The 15,464-nt window shown below is 39.4% G+C and overlaps 1 protein-coding gene across 1 annotated transcript in view; it reads right to left on the bottom strand.

The window, feature by feature from the left end:
* Nucleotides 1–5,900: 5,900 nt before the first annotated feature.
* The window catches only part of LOC104623926 (nuclear receptor ROR-beta), an 11,723-nt gene continuing 2,159 nt past the window's right edge, over nt 5,901–15,464 (bottom strand). Inside the window, exons 3-6 of the mRNA XM_010291155.1 lie at nt 14,061–14,168; nt 12,829–12,939; nt 6,848–6,960; nt 5,901–6,365 (exon numbers count right to left, since the gene is read on the bottom strand). Of these exons, the coding sequence (XP_010289457.1) occupies nt 6,210–6,365; nt 6,848–6,960; nt 12,829–12,939; nt 14,061–14,168 (488 nt within the window). The 3' untranslated portion in view covers nt 5,901–6,209. The remainder of the gene's footprint in view (nt 6,366–6,847; nt 6,961–12,828; nt 12,940–14,060; nt 14,169–15,464) is intronic.

Raw genomic sequence — 15,464 nt, 5'->3', positions numbered from 1 at the left:
GAGGGAATTCAGAAGATGAAGGGAGTCAAAACCCATGCAGTCACTGTGAGAACAGGAGTAATGATCATACTTTAGGCTGAGGAAAACGTCTTGGCTGGAGACCTGGAATTAACTCAATGACTGGCAATATAACCCACTGCAATTCGCCTTACTGTGTGTGTTCTTGTAATGATAAGTCTATAGAAAACATGTGGTGTAAATCTAGGGATAAGCAGAGGGCATTTCAAAATTCTAGGAAGTGGGAGTACTTTTCACTAACACAGTATAAAACGGCGTCATGTTTGCTTGTGGTGAGAAAAGGACTGTTGATATCATGAAGAAGCACTGCTACAGAGGCCTGTTAGAAGCTATGATTTGGTGCATCCCTGAGAAGAAAGGGTAAGCTGTTTAGCCACTTTATACTACTTTATAGTATAAATCTTTATAGTAATTTCTCCATGTGGTAGCTCAGCATAACTGTTGCTGTCATTGCTGACATACTATCATTTATTCCATGTCTTAACCCTTCTTCTTACATGCCTGCAGCAATTCTGAATGAGCTCACATTAATGGTACCTAAACTCAGTACCTTTAAACTGTACTTTCATTTGTTAGTTGTGTAAAGTCAGTAACTTCGTACAAAGCTCGCTTGCCTTTCTTTTTCCAAAAGGACTTGAACACCACGAACTGATGAGTCAGAAGGGCTCCACTGACTGTGAAACAAGGGTTGAAGTGAGTCCTGCATCAAGCTGAGGAAATGCTGACAGTGAATTCAGTTTATACCAACGTTACTTCTACTCACTGGCTTGAAAGCCTTGTCTGGGTCTCATTCACTTGGGCAGCTCAACCTGTGCCCTTCAAAGCCTCTAGCAATCTCTTCCTTGTTATCAGTGTTTTATTTATATAGCTATTTTTAGTAATGAAACATCCCTGAGTGGCATACAGTGCAACATCTGCGTCAAGCAGTGATTGTCATTTACAAAGCGTGAAACTTAAAAAGGAAAGAAGAGAACTGGGTCTTCAACACACTGTTCCTAATGGATGTCAGAGATAGGAGTTAGTTTCTAGAATGGAGACAGAAAGCGCTGGGACAGGTTGGTAAGCGTAAATACACTGTTTTGTTATTGCCAGGGAAAAGTAAGCTGTTCTGTCTCAGGCTTCCGTTTCATAGGCTCTTAGACATAACGTATTTGGCCAAAAAACTCTTTCATGTTTCAGTTTGATCTTATTGCCCAGTGTTATATTCCTGGGAAGTCCAACAGACAATGACTCTGAAAATAGGAGTTAGCTTCCAGGCTGGACCTTGGCTCTTCTGGAAAGAGCACAGTCAATGGTAGAGTCAGGAGGAAGGAGGATGGGGGGAGCCTGAAAGTCTTTCAAACGTACTTTGTAGAACACCTTTAGAGTGGGTGAAAAAGACAACAGGGAAAGGAGTCATCAGCTGCACATCTCTAACTGTGCTGCCTCACTGATTTGTGAGGCTGCTGCAGCCTTGGAGCAGCCCCCCAGCCTGGTGGCGGGAGGCTGAGAGGCCAGCACACAAAGGCAGCTTTGCATCCTCTTTCTGTAGCAGTTCTTATGTCAGAAATCCCTACAAACTTATATATGTCAGAAATCCCAAAAAGAAATGTACACCTGTGCAAGCTGCCGCCATGAATATGAACACAGAAAATCACCTAATAATGCTTATCTTCATGGACAAGTCTGGTAGCTGCTCCACTTGGAGCACCATAACCTGACTCAGGCTTTGAGACAGCACCAGCGCCCAAGGTGCACCAGGATGAATAAACTGATCCCTGTAAAACGGAGCTGAAACGAACAACGGCAAGCGTGAAGTAAAAGCATTAAAATGCAAGTATGAGAATAACGTCTGACTTGTGCTCTGCAGAGCTCTTAGGGGACCTCTTAACACTAAAGGCCGCTGACTTTAGGAGGAGTTGAGCACCTTCTGTGTGGTGCTGAGGTGCCTCCATTTTTAGTGGCTCTGGTTAGAGCTAAGGGAGCCTGAACAACTTGCAGAATCAATTCCTAAATGCTGCCTGTCACAAACCAATCAGAAAGATATACATTGCTGTTGGAAATAAGTTGGCTCAACTGAATGCCTTCTATTACCCTGCTTTTTTTTCTAGCAATCGCTAAAGCAATCTTTTCCATTAGAAGGAAATATGACTCTTGGAATTAATTCCTTATACAAAGAGCTGGCAAGAGTGACATTTACAGCAAAATTAAGTCTCTGTGGTAGTGTAACAAACAGTCTACATCTGCTTCCTTGATGTCAAAAATAATTTAGATCAATGTGGTTGAATTAATCTGAGAGCAATGCTAGAAGGAGAAGATTCAATACATGCTTTAAACATGCTTTTGTTAAAGAGCCCAGGTTAATCAATCATTAAAAATGTGTCCCATTTGAAAAGCTTGTCACTAAAAAAATCAACAAACATAACCAATTACTACAGAGAGCAGATGTGACAAATACTAGTTTTAGAGATTTAATTGAAGGGCTTCAAATACTACTGTGAACTAATGAAAGCCAAGAAGAAATAATGTGTACCACTAATATTTTCTGAAATGCATTTTGTGAGTGGATTATGCAGTTATTTACTCAAATTCATGCTATTTTATTATTTAAAGCCTATGGATAACTTGAACATATGAAATCCAATATCAACAATTTGAAAGTGTGAGCATAAATGACTATGTATCAAAACCAACAACATGCATCCAGCCTGTAACGTGTGATTGTTATTTGTTGTTCTAAACTCAGCCAAGGAAGGGCAATTTACCTATGTGGCCAATCCCAAATCACAGAAAATGAAATAAAATTTTTCAACCTTAGTTACCATGAATAAATATTGTATGAGAATGAATTTTTATTTTCGAAATAAACAGCAACATAATTTGCTCAAATTCTGTAGAAAGTAGCAACAAAAATAGAGCAAGCTGTTAATAATCAACCTTATTTGAAGATAAAAATTTGTTTGACAATATTTGTAGTTTTTTATACAGGCTATTGCCTATCAGTGGCAATGAAGATTTTGTATACCAGCATCTTAATATTTTTAGGACAAAAGGCAAGAATCCTTTTTTATTCCAGGACTGGATACCTCTCCCTCTGTGATCTCTGGCAAGTCATTTAACTCCTTTTCCTTCATTTTCTCATCTTTAAAAAGTGCTAGTAATCCTTACTGATTGAAAAGGTCATGAGGTTGCAGTGATTTAAGAACAGTGCTTTTTAGGATTCAAAGCCCTGCAAATAATGATTAAATAATGTCTTTTTCACTGGTGATGTCCATTTGGTTATCTTACCTAAGACATAAGTCAGAAATCCCAAGGACTGATTAGCTTATTTGAAAAGAACAAAACATTTTCAAGATGTGACACACAATTGTGAAGCACTACTTATAAACATGGCAAACCTGTTCATTTATCAGAACAATAATATTTATCACATATTCTATATTTCTGTGTGTTGGCTAAATATGTTGCTTTTGATATACTGAAGACAAATTTATAAAGCATTTCAAACAAATATATATGTGTGTGTGTTCTTGTGTTGGAAAAGGCAAGGAGGACATGAAACCCCTGCAGTTAAAACTGAGCATTTCTAGGGATCAGTTGACTTGACTTTTTTCCCAAACAAATTCTCACAAGCAGTAGATAAATATAGTTAATTAAGTTTTTTGATATTAGAAAGAGCTGGAGTTTGGGGTCCTTTTCATGGTTTTACCATGTAAAAGGGGCTTCAGATCACCTTATAAGGGAGTGCTGGTCTTAGGGTTTAAGTGGTATAAAGAAGCATCAAGAGCAATGCTTTATTATGTTAATTGAAAACACTTTAATGTAATCAGTAGAGAACAGAAAATGTGCTCTAAATTTGGAGCAAAAAAGGTATTTTAGAAATTGCTCTTCCGTAAGACTATGTAATTTTGAAGCCTATGTCAGGTTTGCAACAGAATTCTACAGAGCATAACTAACTTTGCTATGCAGATTTTTTTATTTTTTCTTTTTGAAGTTGTAACGGACCTACAGAGAAACATTTATTAGCTAAGCATTTGTAACTGCTCTTGTATTTGCTCTAGTACTGCTAAAACAGAGCAAACAAATGTTGATGTTGTCTAGATTGGATTCTGTCATGAAACATGTCTGTAAACTTGCAAACTGGCTGATGGAAGGCATGGGAAAACTCCACAAAGTACTTGGAACAGCCTGTGAATTATCTAGTCATGCAGAAAAGGGAACTGAAGATTGAGACCAAAGCTGTGCTAGTCTGCTGGAAAAGCTGGAGGCATCAAGTTATCACTGCAAGAAACCAAGTTCCTGCACCCTGGGGCTCAGCTGTGTCTCTGCGGGCTCCCTGTGACACCGCTCTGCCATGCGGCCTGGCAGATGGCAGGTCCTTTGGCCTCCCGGCCAGCATGCTCCTGCTTGGCTTGCCTCAGCTTGCACTGACTTCTGTGTGATTTGAAATAAAGAAATGTATCTGCTTGTGGTCCTGCCTTCACTCCATTTCTTCTCTACTGCCTGCTTCCTCTTATTTCTGCTCTACTCCCTCCACTGGTGTCCCCAGAGGAGACTTCCCTGAAAAAGCTCGCATGGGGTAAATGTGATGGTAAGGACAGACCCGTAGCAGAAACTGAAACCCTCTTCCATAGCTAAAAAGTCTACGTGTTGTATCTCTGGCTGAATCCAAATACATTAATCATGACTGCTAATTAAACTTAATTAATCCAGAAGATTAAGTCCATGGCAATCTTCCGCTCCCCTCTGTGTTTGCCTTTGGTTTTGCAAGCAAATGAACATAGAGTCAGTTTGGAGAAAGACAAAAAGAAAGCCCCAATCCTTTGCTCCCCTCCTGAAGTGCGTCTAAAATCAACCCTATATATGTATAGATATACAGTTATATGCATACAGATATATACATACATATATGCATGTGTATGTAACATACACACATGTATGTTTGTAAAGGAAACCGTCAGTCCCATCTAGACGATGGCTGTGTCAGAAACAGCGATAGTTACATTCGCCTTTGTAACCATGGACATTGCTCGCTTTGACCTTCCTCCTCCTTCCCTCCCTTCCTCTCTCTGACGCTACTCTTCAGAGCTACATTTTAGGCTTTCTGTGGTTTTCACCAAGTTCACTACTACCTCTGTGTTTCCGTTGAGTTCAGCAAAATAAAAACCAAGCCTTGCGACTACTTTTCAAAGCAGTATATATAAAATAAAATCATGTGTGGAATCCGAAAAATGTACATGTGAAATCATCTACGTTTTCACTCTGTGTTTCAGACACTTTACTGACATCAGGTCCTACAGTGTTCATTTTTCCCCCTGTAACAGGGAGAAAGTAAAAAAAAAAAAACCAAAACCAAACACACTTTTCGTCCCTCCACTAAAATCATCCAGACAAGGCTTTTGCACCATTGATACATTCCTAATGTTTCATTTACAGACTGCACGCATGCACTACATTACACATATCTCAGAAGTGATCCTGTCATTACACATCGGCAGCCGATAATTTAACTCTGACTGGCAAAGCAAATCTTGATTGCCCAAAGTAAATCTAATACATTACTTGGAGAGTAACAAATGCATGACAGCCGGGCTTAGCATCCTTTAAAAGTAGGCATGGGATTTTTAAGCTACAGCATGTATGCATATAATACCTACATATATATATATATTTCTCTCTAAAAAAATTATATAGCACATATATATATATATGTGTATTCCATACATGCACCATAATTTCCAAGACAGCTACAAATTTCCACATGCATTAAACTATCTAAAAACATAGAAATAGGCAAGTCTAATAAGTGGAATTTTCTTAAATTATATTTGAACAATAAACAGCAAGAGTAATACTGCGAAGTACTGCTCTATTCTCATGTATATCTACAATAAAATTCTAGGAACAGTTGTCTCCCAAAACATTCCCCAATAAAATAAAATAAAAAAAAAAAAGTAACACCCAGTGTCCTATATTTGTATAATCATTTTCAGTTAAAAAAAAAGTAAACGAAGAAAAGAGAAAAAAGACATCCCCACTCAGAGTTGCATATTTACATTCTTCAAACTGTAGCGGTGAAAAATAATTCTATTAAGTGCAGGACATTCCTAGTGTTGCAGTAGTGACATTTTTAACAAGTTCTTCATGAAAACATTTCTTTTTGTCTTAATAGTGACGCATTCCATGACTACGTGAAAATTCTATTATCCCCTTCACTTGCAGCCAGTGGTTGAGTCTGGATTGAAAAGCTCCTTGTATAATGGAGGAAACAGTGTGTTCACTATATCTGGATGAGATTGCTTAAATACCTGTAGTTTCTCTCCGTGCAAGTTGCAAAGTGCAGTAATGGTTGGTATCTTGGCTATTAACTGTGAGACATTAAAATAAAAGGAAAAGGAAGAGGGACGAGGAAAATTTAGTATAAATTGCAGTTTCCAAAATGAACCACGTTAACATCTTGATGGGTAAATGAACACAATACTCTGAACTCCATCAAAACTATCTACCCAAAGGACCAGACATTGTTCTTGCCATAAGAGGCTAAAACCAGTTGTCCTGAAATTTTAGCCGAGTGCCAAAAATGCATTTAACAGGAACTGCCTCCAGGAGTATTTTTTTAAGGCAGTCTCATTCTTACTAGGGTACCAACTAAAACGATTAGTGGATTGGACAAAAAATGCAGTAAAGTGAACCAAGGACAAGAGTAAAACAAGCCTTACTTCTTCTATACATTGCAAGCAGATAGTGTGCTGCTTTTAATTTTCATTAACAGAGCAATAGATGGAGAAATGGCTACAAAAAAAAAGGGTCACCATCAAGGAGTGTTTGGCTTTTCGTTTTAACAATTTACCTTTGTCAAAGTCTCATCGTCGAGGTGGTTCTTCTGGATCACATGTTGAAGTGCAAAGTAAATCTTTTCCTGAAGCTTCTGGACCTTCCTTGGCTCTATTAACCAGGCTCGATCTGAGAAAAAGGAAAGCAAGAGCTGAAGTCAAGAATGTACAGATGTGGGGCATGCTCATGGCGGAACACAGTGTCCCATGCCGGCAAGCATTCACAGCAATCATAATTCCCATGAGGAAGGACTGCATGATAATTCAGACATGGTTTCAGAGGCTAAGTATCTTAATCCATTAAAGAATCACTTGAGAGTTTAATTAACAGACAAAAAGTGTACAAAAACACAATGTTGGCTCTGCATCTTTTTGTTTAAACCAGGGTATTAGAGGTAAAGATGGGAGTAGAAATGAAACAAGGCCCAACCATTTTATTATTCTTTGTTGGTACAATCAGGGTTCTTCCAACTTCATACTGGCTAGGTGAAAAATTTGTCATGTTACCTCAGCGTCTTAATACATAAATAATAAACGTATTGATCAAAACAGTTCTTTGAAAATAACAGAATAGAACTATTTAAAAATTAAAATAAAATATATGTCATTATTTACTAGGGTAACATTTTGAGACCAAATATTATATTCTGAATAAAAAGAAATAGCTTCCTTCAAAAGAATTTCTTGAATAATTCAAAAGAATTATCAGTTGTTACAATGTCTTGAAGTGCAAATTTCTCATTATTTAAAAATCTTCTCTTTTTGAACAACAGAAAATAAAAGATTGTCTGGGAGGATAACATCTACAGACACAGTTTTTTGGAAACCTATATGGTTTCTACTGAACTCAAACCCCAAGTGTAAGAAGTCTTCCTTAAGACAAGTCGTAGCTTCTGGAGGCAAACACACAGAAAGAGAAGTAGCAGACCTCAAGACAACCCCAAAACCATTAATACGGTGTGTTTATAGCACCATTAAACCTTCTGTTTTCCCATGCTGCAAACTTGTTCCTTCCTTCCTTTCTCCCTGAATCCAGACCAATTTTGGGGTATAGATTTTAGCCGTCAAACATAAATAAGAAAATCTATTTTATCACAGAGTATGAATCTTCATTTACAAACTGAAAAGTGCAGGAAAATTCCTTTCACTTTCAGAGGTCTTTCACCCACTCCCAGCTGCTAAAATAACCCATAGAAATAATGTAAGTCGACCATTCCAATGAGCACACGTGCCACAGAGGCTGGAGCTGTAAAGTGTTTCATCACAGGAGGAGCAGGATTCTGTCATTTGTCTGACTGTCTGTGGAGAGGTGCGTATGGAATGTGTCCATCACAGCGTACTGTGAAAAGAGATGAAACCAAACCTCTAGCTACTTAACAAGTGATCGGGAAACAAAAATTATCTTTTCAGTAAAGCTTAGAAAATCATGCTCCCAGAAGGTAAGCCAATGGATCCTGTGCCACCAGTGGCCATAGAAACAGAATTAGCTGAGAATACACATAGCATCTACACAAATAAGCACACAGCAGTGCCTAGACTTCAGGGGTTAGGTGCCAAATTGTATGTTATTGCAAAAAACATGCCTTTCAATAGTGTTAAATCAAGGCCTATTGTAGTAGACAGGAGCTAAAAAGATTTATCATAGAGAGCAATCCTTAAAGATTTATCTTTCTGTCACAAGAATAAGCTTAAAAATAGACTAAAGCTGTTGGAGGACATGTTTCATCACTTATCTGTTGTGGAGCGTGCTGTATATAACACAAGAGTTCTTAAATTCATGACAAGAGCTAGGTGAAACTTTTACAATGGATATTAAGTTTGTCTTCCAAAACTTGGTTTTTACCACCTGAAAACCACCTGCAAATTTGACTGGAATTCCCCAGGTACCTCTAGTTATATTCACTAAAGTGCAGAAAAAAGTCAATAGATCAGTGACTACTCATGCATGATATAAGAAGCAGTGGTTCAATTCTGTACTTCTCTTTTTAGGTTTTCAACTTGCGTATCTTTAAAGAGTATCACTAGAATCATAGAATCACAGAATGGTTTAGGTTGGAAGGGACCTTAAAGATCATCAAGTTCCAACTCCCCTGCCATGGGCGGGGACACCTTCTGCTAAAGCAGGTTGCTCAAAGCCCCATCCAACATGGCCTTCAACACTTCCAGGGATGGGGCATCCACAACTTCTCTGGGCAACGTGTTCCAGTGCCTCACCACCCTCATAGTGAAGAATTTCTTCATTGTATCTAATCTAAACTCACCCTTTTTCAGTTTAAAGCCATTACCTGTTGTCCTATCACTACATGCCCTTGTAAAAAGTCCCTCCCCAGTTTTCATGTAGGTCCCCTTCAGGTACTGGAAGGCTCCTGTAAGGTCTCCCCAGAGCCTTCTTTTATCTAGATTGAACAATTAGAACTCTCTCAAGCTGTCCTCATAGAACTGTTCCATCCCTCTGATCATTTTGGTGGCCTCCTCTGGACCCGCTCCAACAGGTCCGTGTCTTCCCTCTGGAGCTGAGGGCTCCAGAGCTGGACACAGGACTCCAAGTGGGGTCTCACCAGAGCGGAGTAGACGGGCAGAATCCCGTCCCTTGACCTGCTAGCCACACTGCTTTGGATGCAGCCCAGGATATGGTTGGACTTTTTGGCTGCGAGCACTCATTGCCAGCTCATGTCCAGCTTTTCATGCGCCAGTAACCCCAAGTCCTTCTTGGCAGGGCTGCTCTCAATCCCTTCATCCCCCAGCCTGTACTGATACTGGGGGTTGCCCTGACCCAGGTGCAGGACCTGCACTTGGCCTTGTTGAACTTCATGAGGTCCACACCAGCCCATCTCTCAAGCCTGTCAAGGTCCTTTTGGATGCCATCGGTTCCCTCTAGTGTGTTGACCACGCTACACAGCTTCGTAGGAAAGAAGATGAGGGATAACTTACAAGATCTGCTTTTGCAAAAAAGAACATGGAAAAAAGGAACATAGCCAGTCAGAATTTCAGAATAGGAACTGGCACACAGTGGGCAGCCAGGTTATTGTCTTACCACCTGCCTCTGGCACGTTTGCAGGTGGACATGCCTCTACAACCTTTACTGGACTCTTTCTACAATGTTTTAACCTTTGAAATCACAAATCAATTTAAAGAATCACCACCAAGCACAGTGATTACATCCACCTTAAAATGAAAAAATCTATGTTTGTGCTCTGAATCAGATGGAAAATGGGTCTGGCACTGGGCTTTGTAACCTTGGGAATTGTATTAATGGATGTTCTTAGGTCCCCTTACTCCTAATGGGATGGCTTTGTTTCCTGTAAACCACCTTAACACTGAGATCAAGGGCACAAGAATTACCTTTCAGGATGGTGGTTTCTGTAGAAAAGAAGCTTGAATATGAGTACTTCCCATAGGGAATCACTGTGTACCTATGTTAGTGGGGAAGGACTACTGCAGGTACTTCTGACAAGCAGTGCAATTTTTAAATTTTTACGTATGTTCCGAAAATGAAACACTTTTCATATTGGGAGAAGAAGAAGAGGATGTTCCAGTTTATTCTGGAACATCCAGTGTGGAAGGAAATTATTTCTTTCTCTATTGCTTACTGTTACCATTTTTGTAATAAAACAAATAGCAAATTTCAATGTCAGTTCAATTTGTATTGATTTTCCCTCCTTCCCACTCCCAAACTTGGCAGCCCATCTGAAACGGGAATTATTTACACAATCCAGATGTTCACTCACATACATGCTGCTGCAGCCCACCATGTCTTTCTTATTGCATCTTCTATGACTAAAAACACACATGCTTACAGACTACAGAAATAAGCAGTCAGTGTGCATCAAGTGCTTTTTTTTAAAGTTTTGTTAAAGGAATAGGAGACACTGTATGTGTTCTCTTGCTTGCAAGTAGGGAAAACTCAACTTGGATCTGGAACGGGAAACTGTGGATTATTTCATCTCAGTAGCACTACCTTCAACCCTGAAGCTTGATTGTGGTGAATAAAACCTTGGAATTGCCTCTACTTATCTGTGCTACTTAGCAGAAACAGAAGCTGCTATTCAGGAGACACTTAGCTCTGAAAGGCAGTATCAGAACTGATGTATATCAAGACTGAAATGCTTTACTAGTGTTAAAGGAGAAGCTTTTACAACACATGTCTGCAATACAGCTGGCTCAAAGCCAGTGTTGAGTTATGAGCTTGTTCAAGTACTTAGTACAGCTGCAAGAAGTAGAAATGAGTGTGGATGCTTGGGCAACATGAACTGCTGGCAAAATGAAAGAGATTTTGGTGCCTTGCAGACTAAAGGGACATATGTAGAACTGCAGAGCTGAATCAGAATTTTGATGTCCATCTAATGCCTACCTGCAGCTAAACACATTTCATAAATTACCTGATCCAAAATCCATTAAAATCAATGGGAAAATTTCCATTACTGAAATAAGTTTTGCCCAGACCTAAGGCACAGGACACTCTGAAACACTAGAAACTTTCTGCAACCAGATTTTGTTGAGTACGGCTATAACTTGTTCTCCTTTCCAAGATTACCTAGGAGACAGAAACATGACTAGAAATTACATAACTGAGTTCTCTTTCTCCCTACAGATGAGATGCCCCCATCTGATCCAGTGTGCTTTGAAGTCAGCTGGACAGACAGAAACAATGAGATCATTCTGAAGCTATCTCCTATTTTTCCTGTCCTAACTGTAAGAAAAGAAGCTGAAAAGTGAAAAATCCTCCAGCTGTTACAAAAGAGAAATATTCTGTTAACATCTTACCAAAGAACTTCACAGCCCAACAAATTTCGAGGTTGTCTTCAGCTTTGCACTGAGTCAGTCTGCTGAACAGGCCGCTAATGCTAACCAGGAGCAAGCACGGGCTGCACATCACTGTCATGCTTACAGCTCTGGTCTTTTCAAACTGAGGGAGGAGTGATGGACAGGGACCCACCAGCACGCTGCCAGGCCCCTGTCCCAGAGGAAGCTTGGGCATGTGGGGGACAGCACACAGGCAGCTCTCATCCCTCTGCACAATTGGGACACCCCTGAGGTGGAAATGGTGGCTGTTTGGAGGCTTGTGTCTGGATCATCCTGGCCTAACACCATGAAAAGCCACTGGCTCAACCATTTCACCGCCCAGAAGATGACTGCAAGAACTGATCAAAGGGAAAATAAAAGGAGCAGAGTCCTTTCAGTAGGTGTCATTAATGACAAGAATGAACATGTTGACACCATCTGTGCTAGTCTAATTCTGCCTAACATAATCTCCACCACAGATGTGCAAAAGGGCGAAGTGACCTAGAGGAAGTCTTTAGCAGAACAGGCTGGAAAAATAATTCGTGGTGGTATTTTTTGTAAAGGCCTTTCAAGAGGTGGGAACTAGGAGTCTACCTTCCCTGAGACATATTTAAAAATTCCACACTAAATCGCAAACTTATCTACTAGATCCACATCCAGGGTCAATTCAACCACAAAAACCTCTTTTCTGTGGTCAGACAGCCAGCACTCTCTGAATACATACTTGCCTGTGCAGAGTTATGATATGTGAATGCATTAAAAAGAGCATGTTGTCCCTGGAATCACCACCTCCCACCTGGAGCTAAACTCAGACAGAACCTCATACAGATTTTTACTGCTCATGTTCTTATACCCACAGAAAAAGCCCACCATAGTTAGGGGCTATGTAGCCTGCTCAGGGCTCCCTGAAGATGCTAGGAGGAACATGCTTCTCCTTGAATACCATGCTTCTCTGTATGTGGTCTGGAGGAATGGCGGACTGCACTGCTTGTGCACGCACTCCTGCTGCATGTCTGTCACCCCCACACTTTGGATCTATGTGTAATTGCTGACAGGCAACAGTGAGGTATATTTGGGTAATTCAGGTATTCTTTCATTGCTTAATACATTGCTTAATATTGATTAACACAGCTTAAATAGCTATTTAAGTAGGTAGAAATAGAGGTGGAAAAGGATGAAAAAAAAAAAAGTTGTGGTGTTTGGAATGAAAAATTACCTGGTGATATCAGAACAGCAGATGAAAACAAGGCAATCTCCTCCTCAGTCAGCTGTAAGGAACATAAATTCTTTGCAAAGTCAAACGCTTCGTTCACCAGATCATCGGAACCTGCAGACGACAGAGGACAAAATCAATGCTAGAAATTTATCAGATCTTTAACCCGCCATGAAAAGTGAATTGTTTTGGTGTTAAAAAAAAATTGTGAGCGAATGTCTGTGCTTCTAAAACAAATGCCTTTCATAAGCTATTAAAATTCCACCTACACTGAAAATATATCACTAAACCAGTCATAAAGCACAAAAATTATCAAGAATTAGGGACATGACCTGTACAAAAATTGCACAGATATCTTAGAAGAGGGTTTTCTTTTCCCAATGTGGAAAGAAATGTTATTTTTAAACATATAATAAATTTAAGAGGTATGAATGACCAGTCGTAAACAGATTTCACACATATAAATTTGTTAATTAACAGTACAAGTATTTGTGAACATTTGTGAAAACGTCATAAAGACCAAAATAAATCGACTGTACATTCATAAATGCTTTAAACTTGTAAAGTAATGTGTTTACCCATATGCAAATAAGAAAAATATATACCTGTATGATAATCATACACACTTGAAGCAAATATGTTTGAGTTTTGTCCTGAATAAATTTCTGATAATATATCAGTCTCATGGATGGGCAAAAGACATATATTAACATTTCAGGTAGCACTCAATATCATGTTGAGAAATGGAGCAATTGTTTCAATACAAGAATCTAAATGAGCTTAAAATTTCTAGGCAAAATAGTATTTTAGGTAAATCCTTGGCTGTATTTTCTAGTAGTTCAACAGTTTAGTCCCCTTGTTGCTAGGGCTAAAATTGTCATCTGCAGGACAGAATTAGTGGGAGTGATTTGATATATCAAGCATAACTGAACTGTGAAGATAAACTGATTGGCTCTTGCCCTAAACTCATGTTTTATCAAAGCTTCAGATGACAGAGTAAGAAATCTATCTGAAAAACCCTCATGTTGGTTTTTTTTTTATTAGAGAAAAACACCTATCACTGCTAGCAGCTAGTGGAGTCACCTTTTTTCTTTTTCAGGTGCAGCCTAAAGATTTGGAAGTTTGGAGATTCAACATTTACTGGAGGTTTTCATTGTTGGACACAGTTTTCAGAAAAACAAATCTGTCACTATGTTGCTCAATGTAATTGGTTGAAAAGAGGATGACCAACATACCCAAGGCTTTAAACATTTGCATCCCTCCATACTTTCCTTCAAACAGAACAGTATTGTTGAGTGGGTTGAAGGCACGGCACATTCTCACCAAAACCACTTCCAGGCAGCCTATTAGACACAAAAAAGAGCTAAAGTACCACACATTACTGCAAAACATCAGAATATAGGAAATTTCAAGAAAATATTTAGGAAGACATCAGTCATTAGAAACATCAACAGGGATAGACACTCTTCGTGTTTACCTAGGCATCTAGATGATAAGTCTCTGAATGAGAGAAAGAATATTTCTGTCTGCTTTGAGCATAGAAAGGGGTAACTTCTGGTCCAGCCTAACCATCTTTTCTTTATGTTGATTTTTTTCCCCATTTCAGCAAACTGGCAGCCCGGACTTAATCTGAACCTGGGCAAACATTTTCAATTTGAAAAATTTCATGCTGAAAATTAGGCATATATTGAAACTCCTTTGTAATAATTAAACCTTTCTTATATAAAAAAGCAGCTTCATTCAACATGTACATAAATCCCAGCTTCATTTGGGTGGAGGGGGGAAACATCAGAAAGTGGTTTTAGGGAGAAAATAAAAGTTAAAATACTATCAAGAACACCCCTAAACTGAGTTTTACTTCCTTCCCACAGTTCTTCTTTCAGGCTGGGAAATAGCCAAAGGAATCTTATTTTTTTCTCCTTATATTTCCCTGTTATTTCCTAACTGCAAAAACACACGGTTTAGGAAAATGAAGGGAAAAAATTTAAGCATGCTTTAACTAAATCTAGATCTCCTGTAAGAGGAACTCTGAATCTGAGGATTCTTTTACACACATGCTTTTGAGTGAAAAGTTCTTATTTTCTAACTCCTGCTCAGCATTAACAGCAAAACAGAAAACGAAACCTGACATATTTGTACGTGCTGAAGCTAAGCAGAGTCGTCTGACAGTACAGTCAAGTACAACTATATCTTTTGCTGAAGGTGCAATAGTGTCGTTAGCTTTGCCAGCCAAATTAAAGAAGTTACCCGGGGTGCACTGGTACCTGCAGGATTTTCAAAATTAGTAAGAGCTTTAAAAAATTTTATTTTTCCAGGAGGTTGCCTGCGTGTTCCCAAGGTCTCTGTATCCCTTCCCTTCGCACCTGTGACCACCACCTCAGCCCAGCCCCACACTGAGCCACAGCTCTCTGTGCAGAGTGGTGCATCACACCGGCTTTCAGCCTTAATGAAGAGCTCTCTCTTGAAATAGGAAGCACTTCTTATGCTTTAACGAGCCACCTCACACAGCATCCTGCCTCTTACACACGGAGGGAGCAAGACACTGGTGTGACAGGGTAAATGCAGTTAATTACCAGTTGTGGTTCACTTGGTCATACCATTTTGTCCTCCTGAGTTTGGCGGTGTTACTACATAGTCAC

The sequence above is a fragment of the Phaethon lepturus genome, unplaced genomic scaffold (genome assembly GCF_000687285.1).
Source record: "Phaethon lepturus isolate BGI_N335 unplaced genomic scaffold, ASM68728v1 scaffold1587, whole genome shotgun sequence".
Classification (NCBI taxonomy): domain Eukaryota; kingdom Metazoa; phylum Chordata; class Aves; order Phaethontiformes; family Phaethontidae; genus Phaethon; species Phaethon lepturus.
The sequence above is the reverse complement of the archived record's forward strand: the minus strand, read 5'-3'. Positions and strand labels throughout refer to the sequence as shown.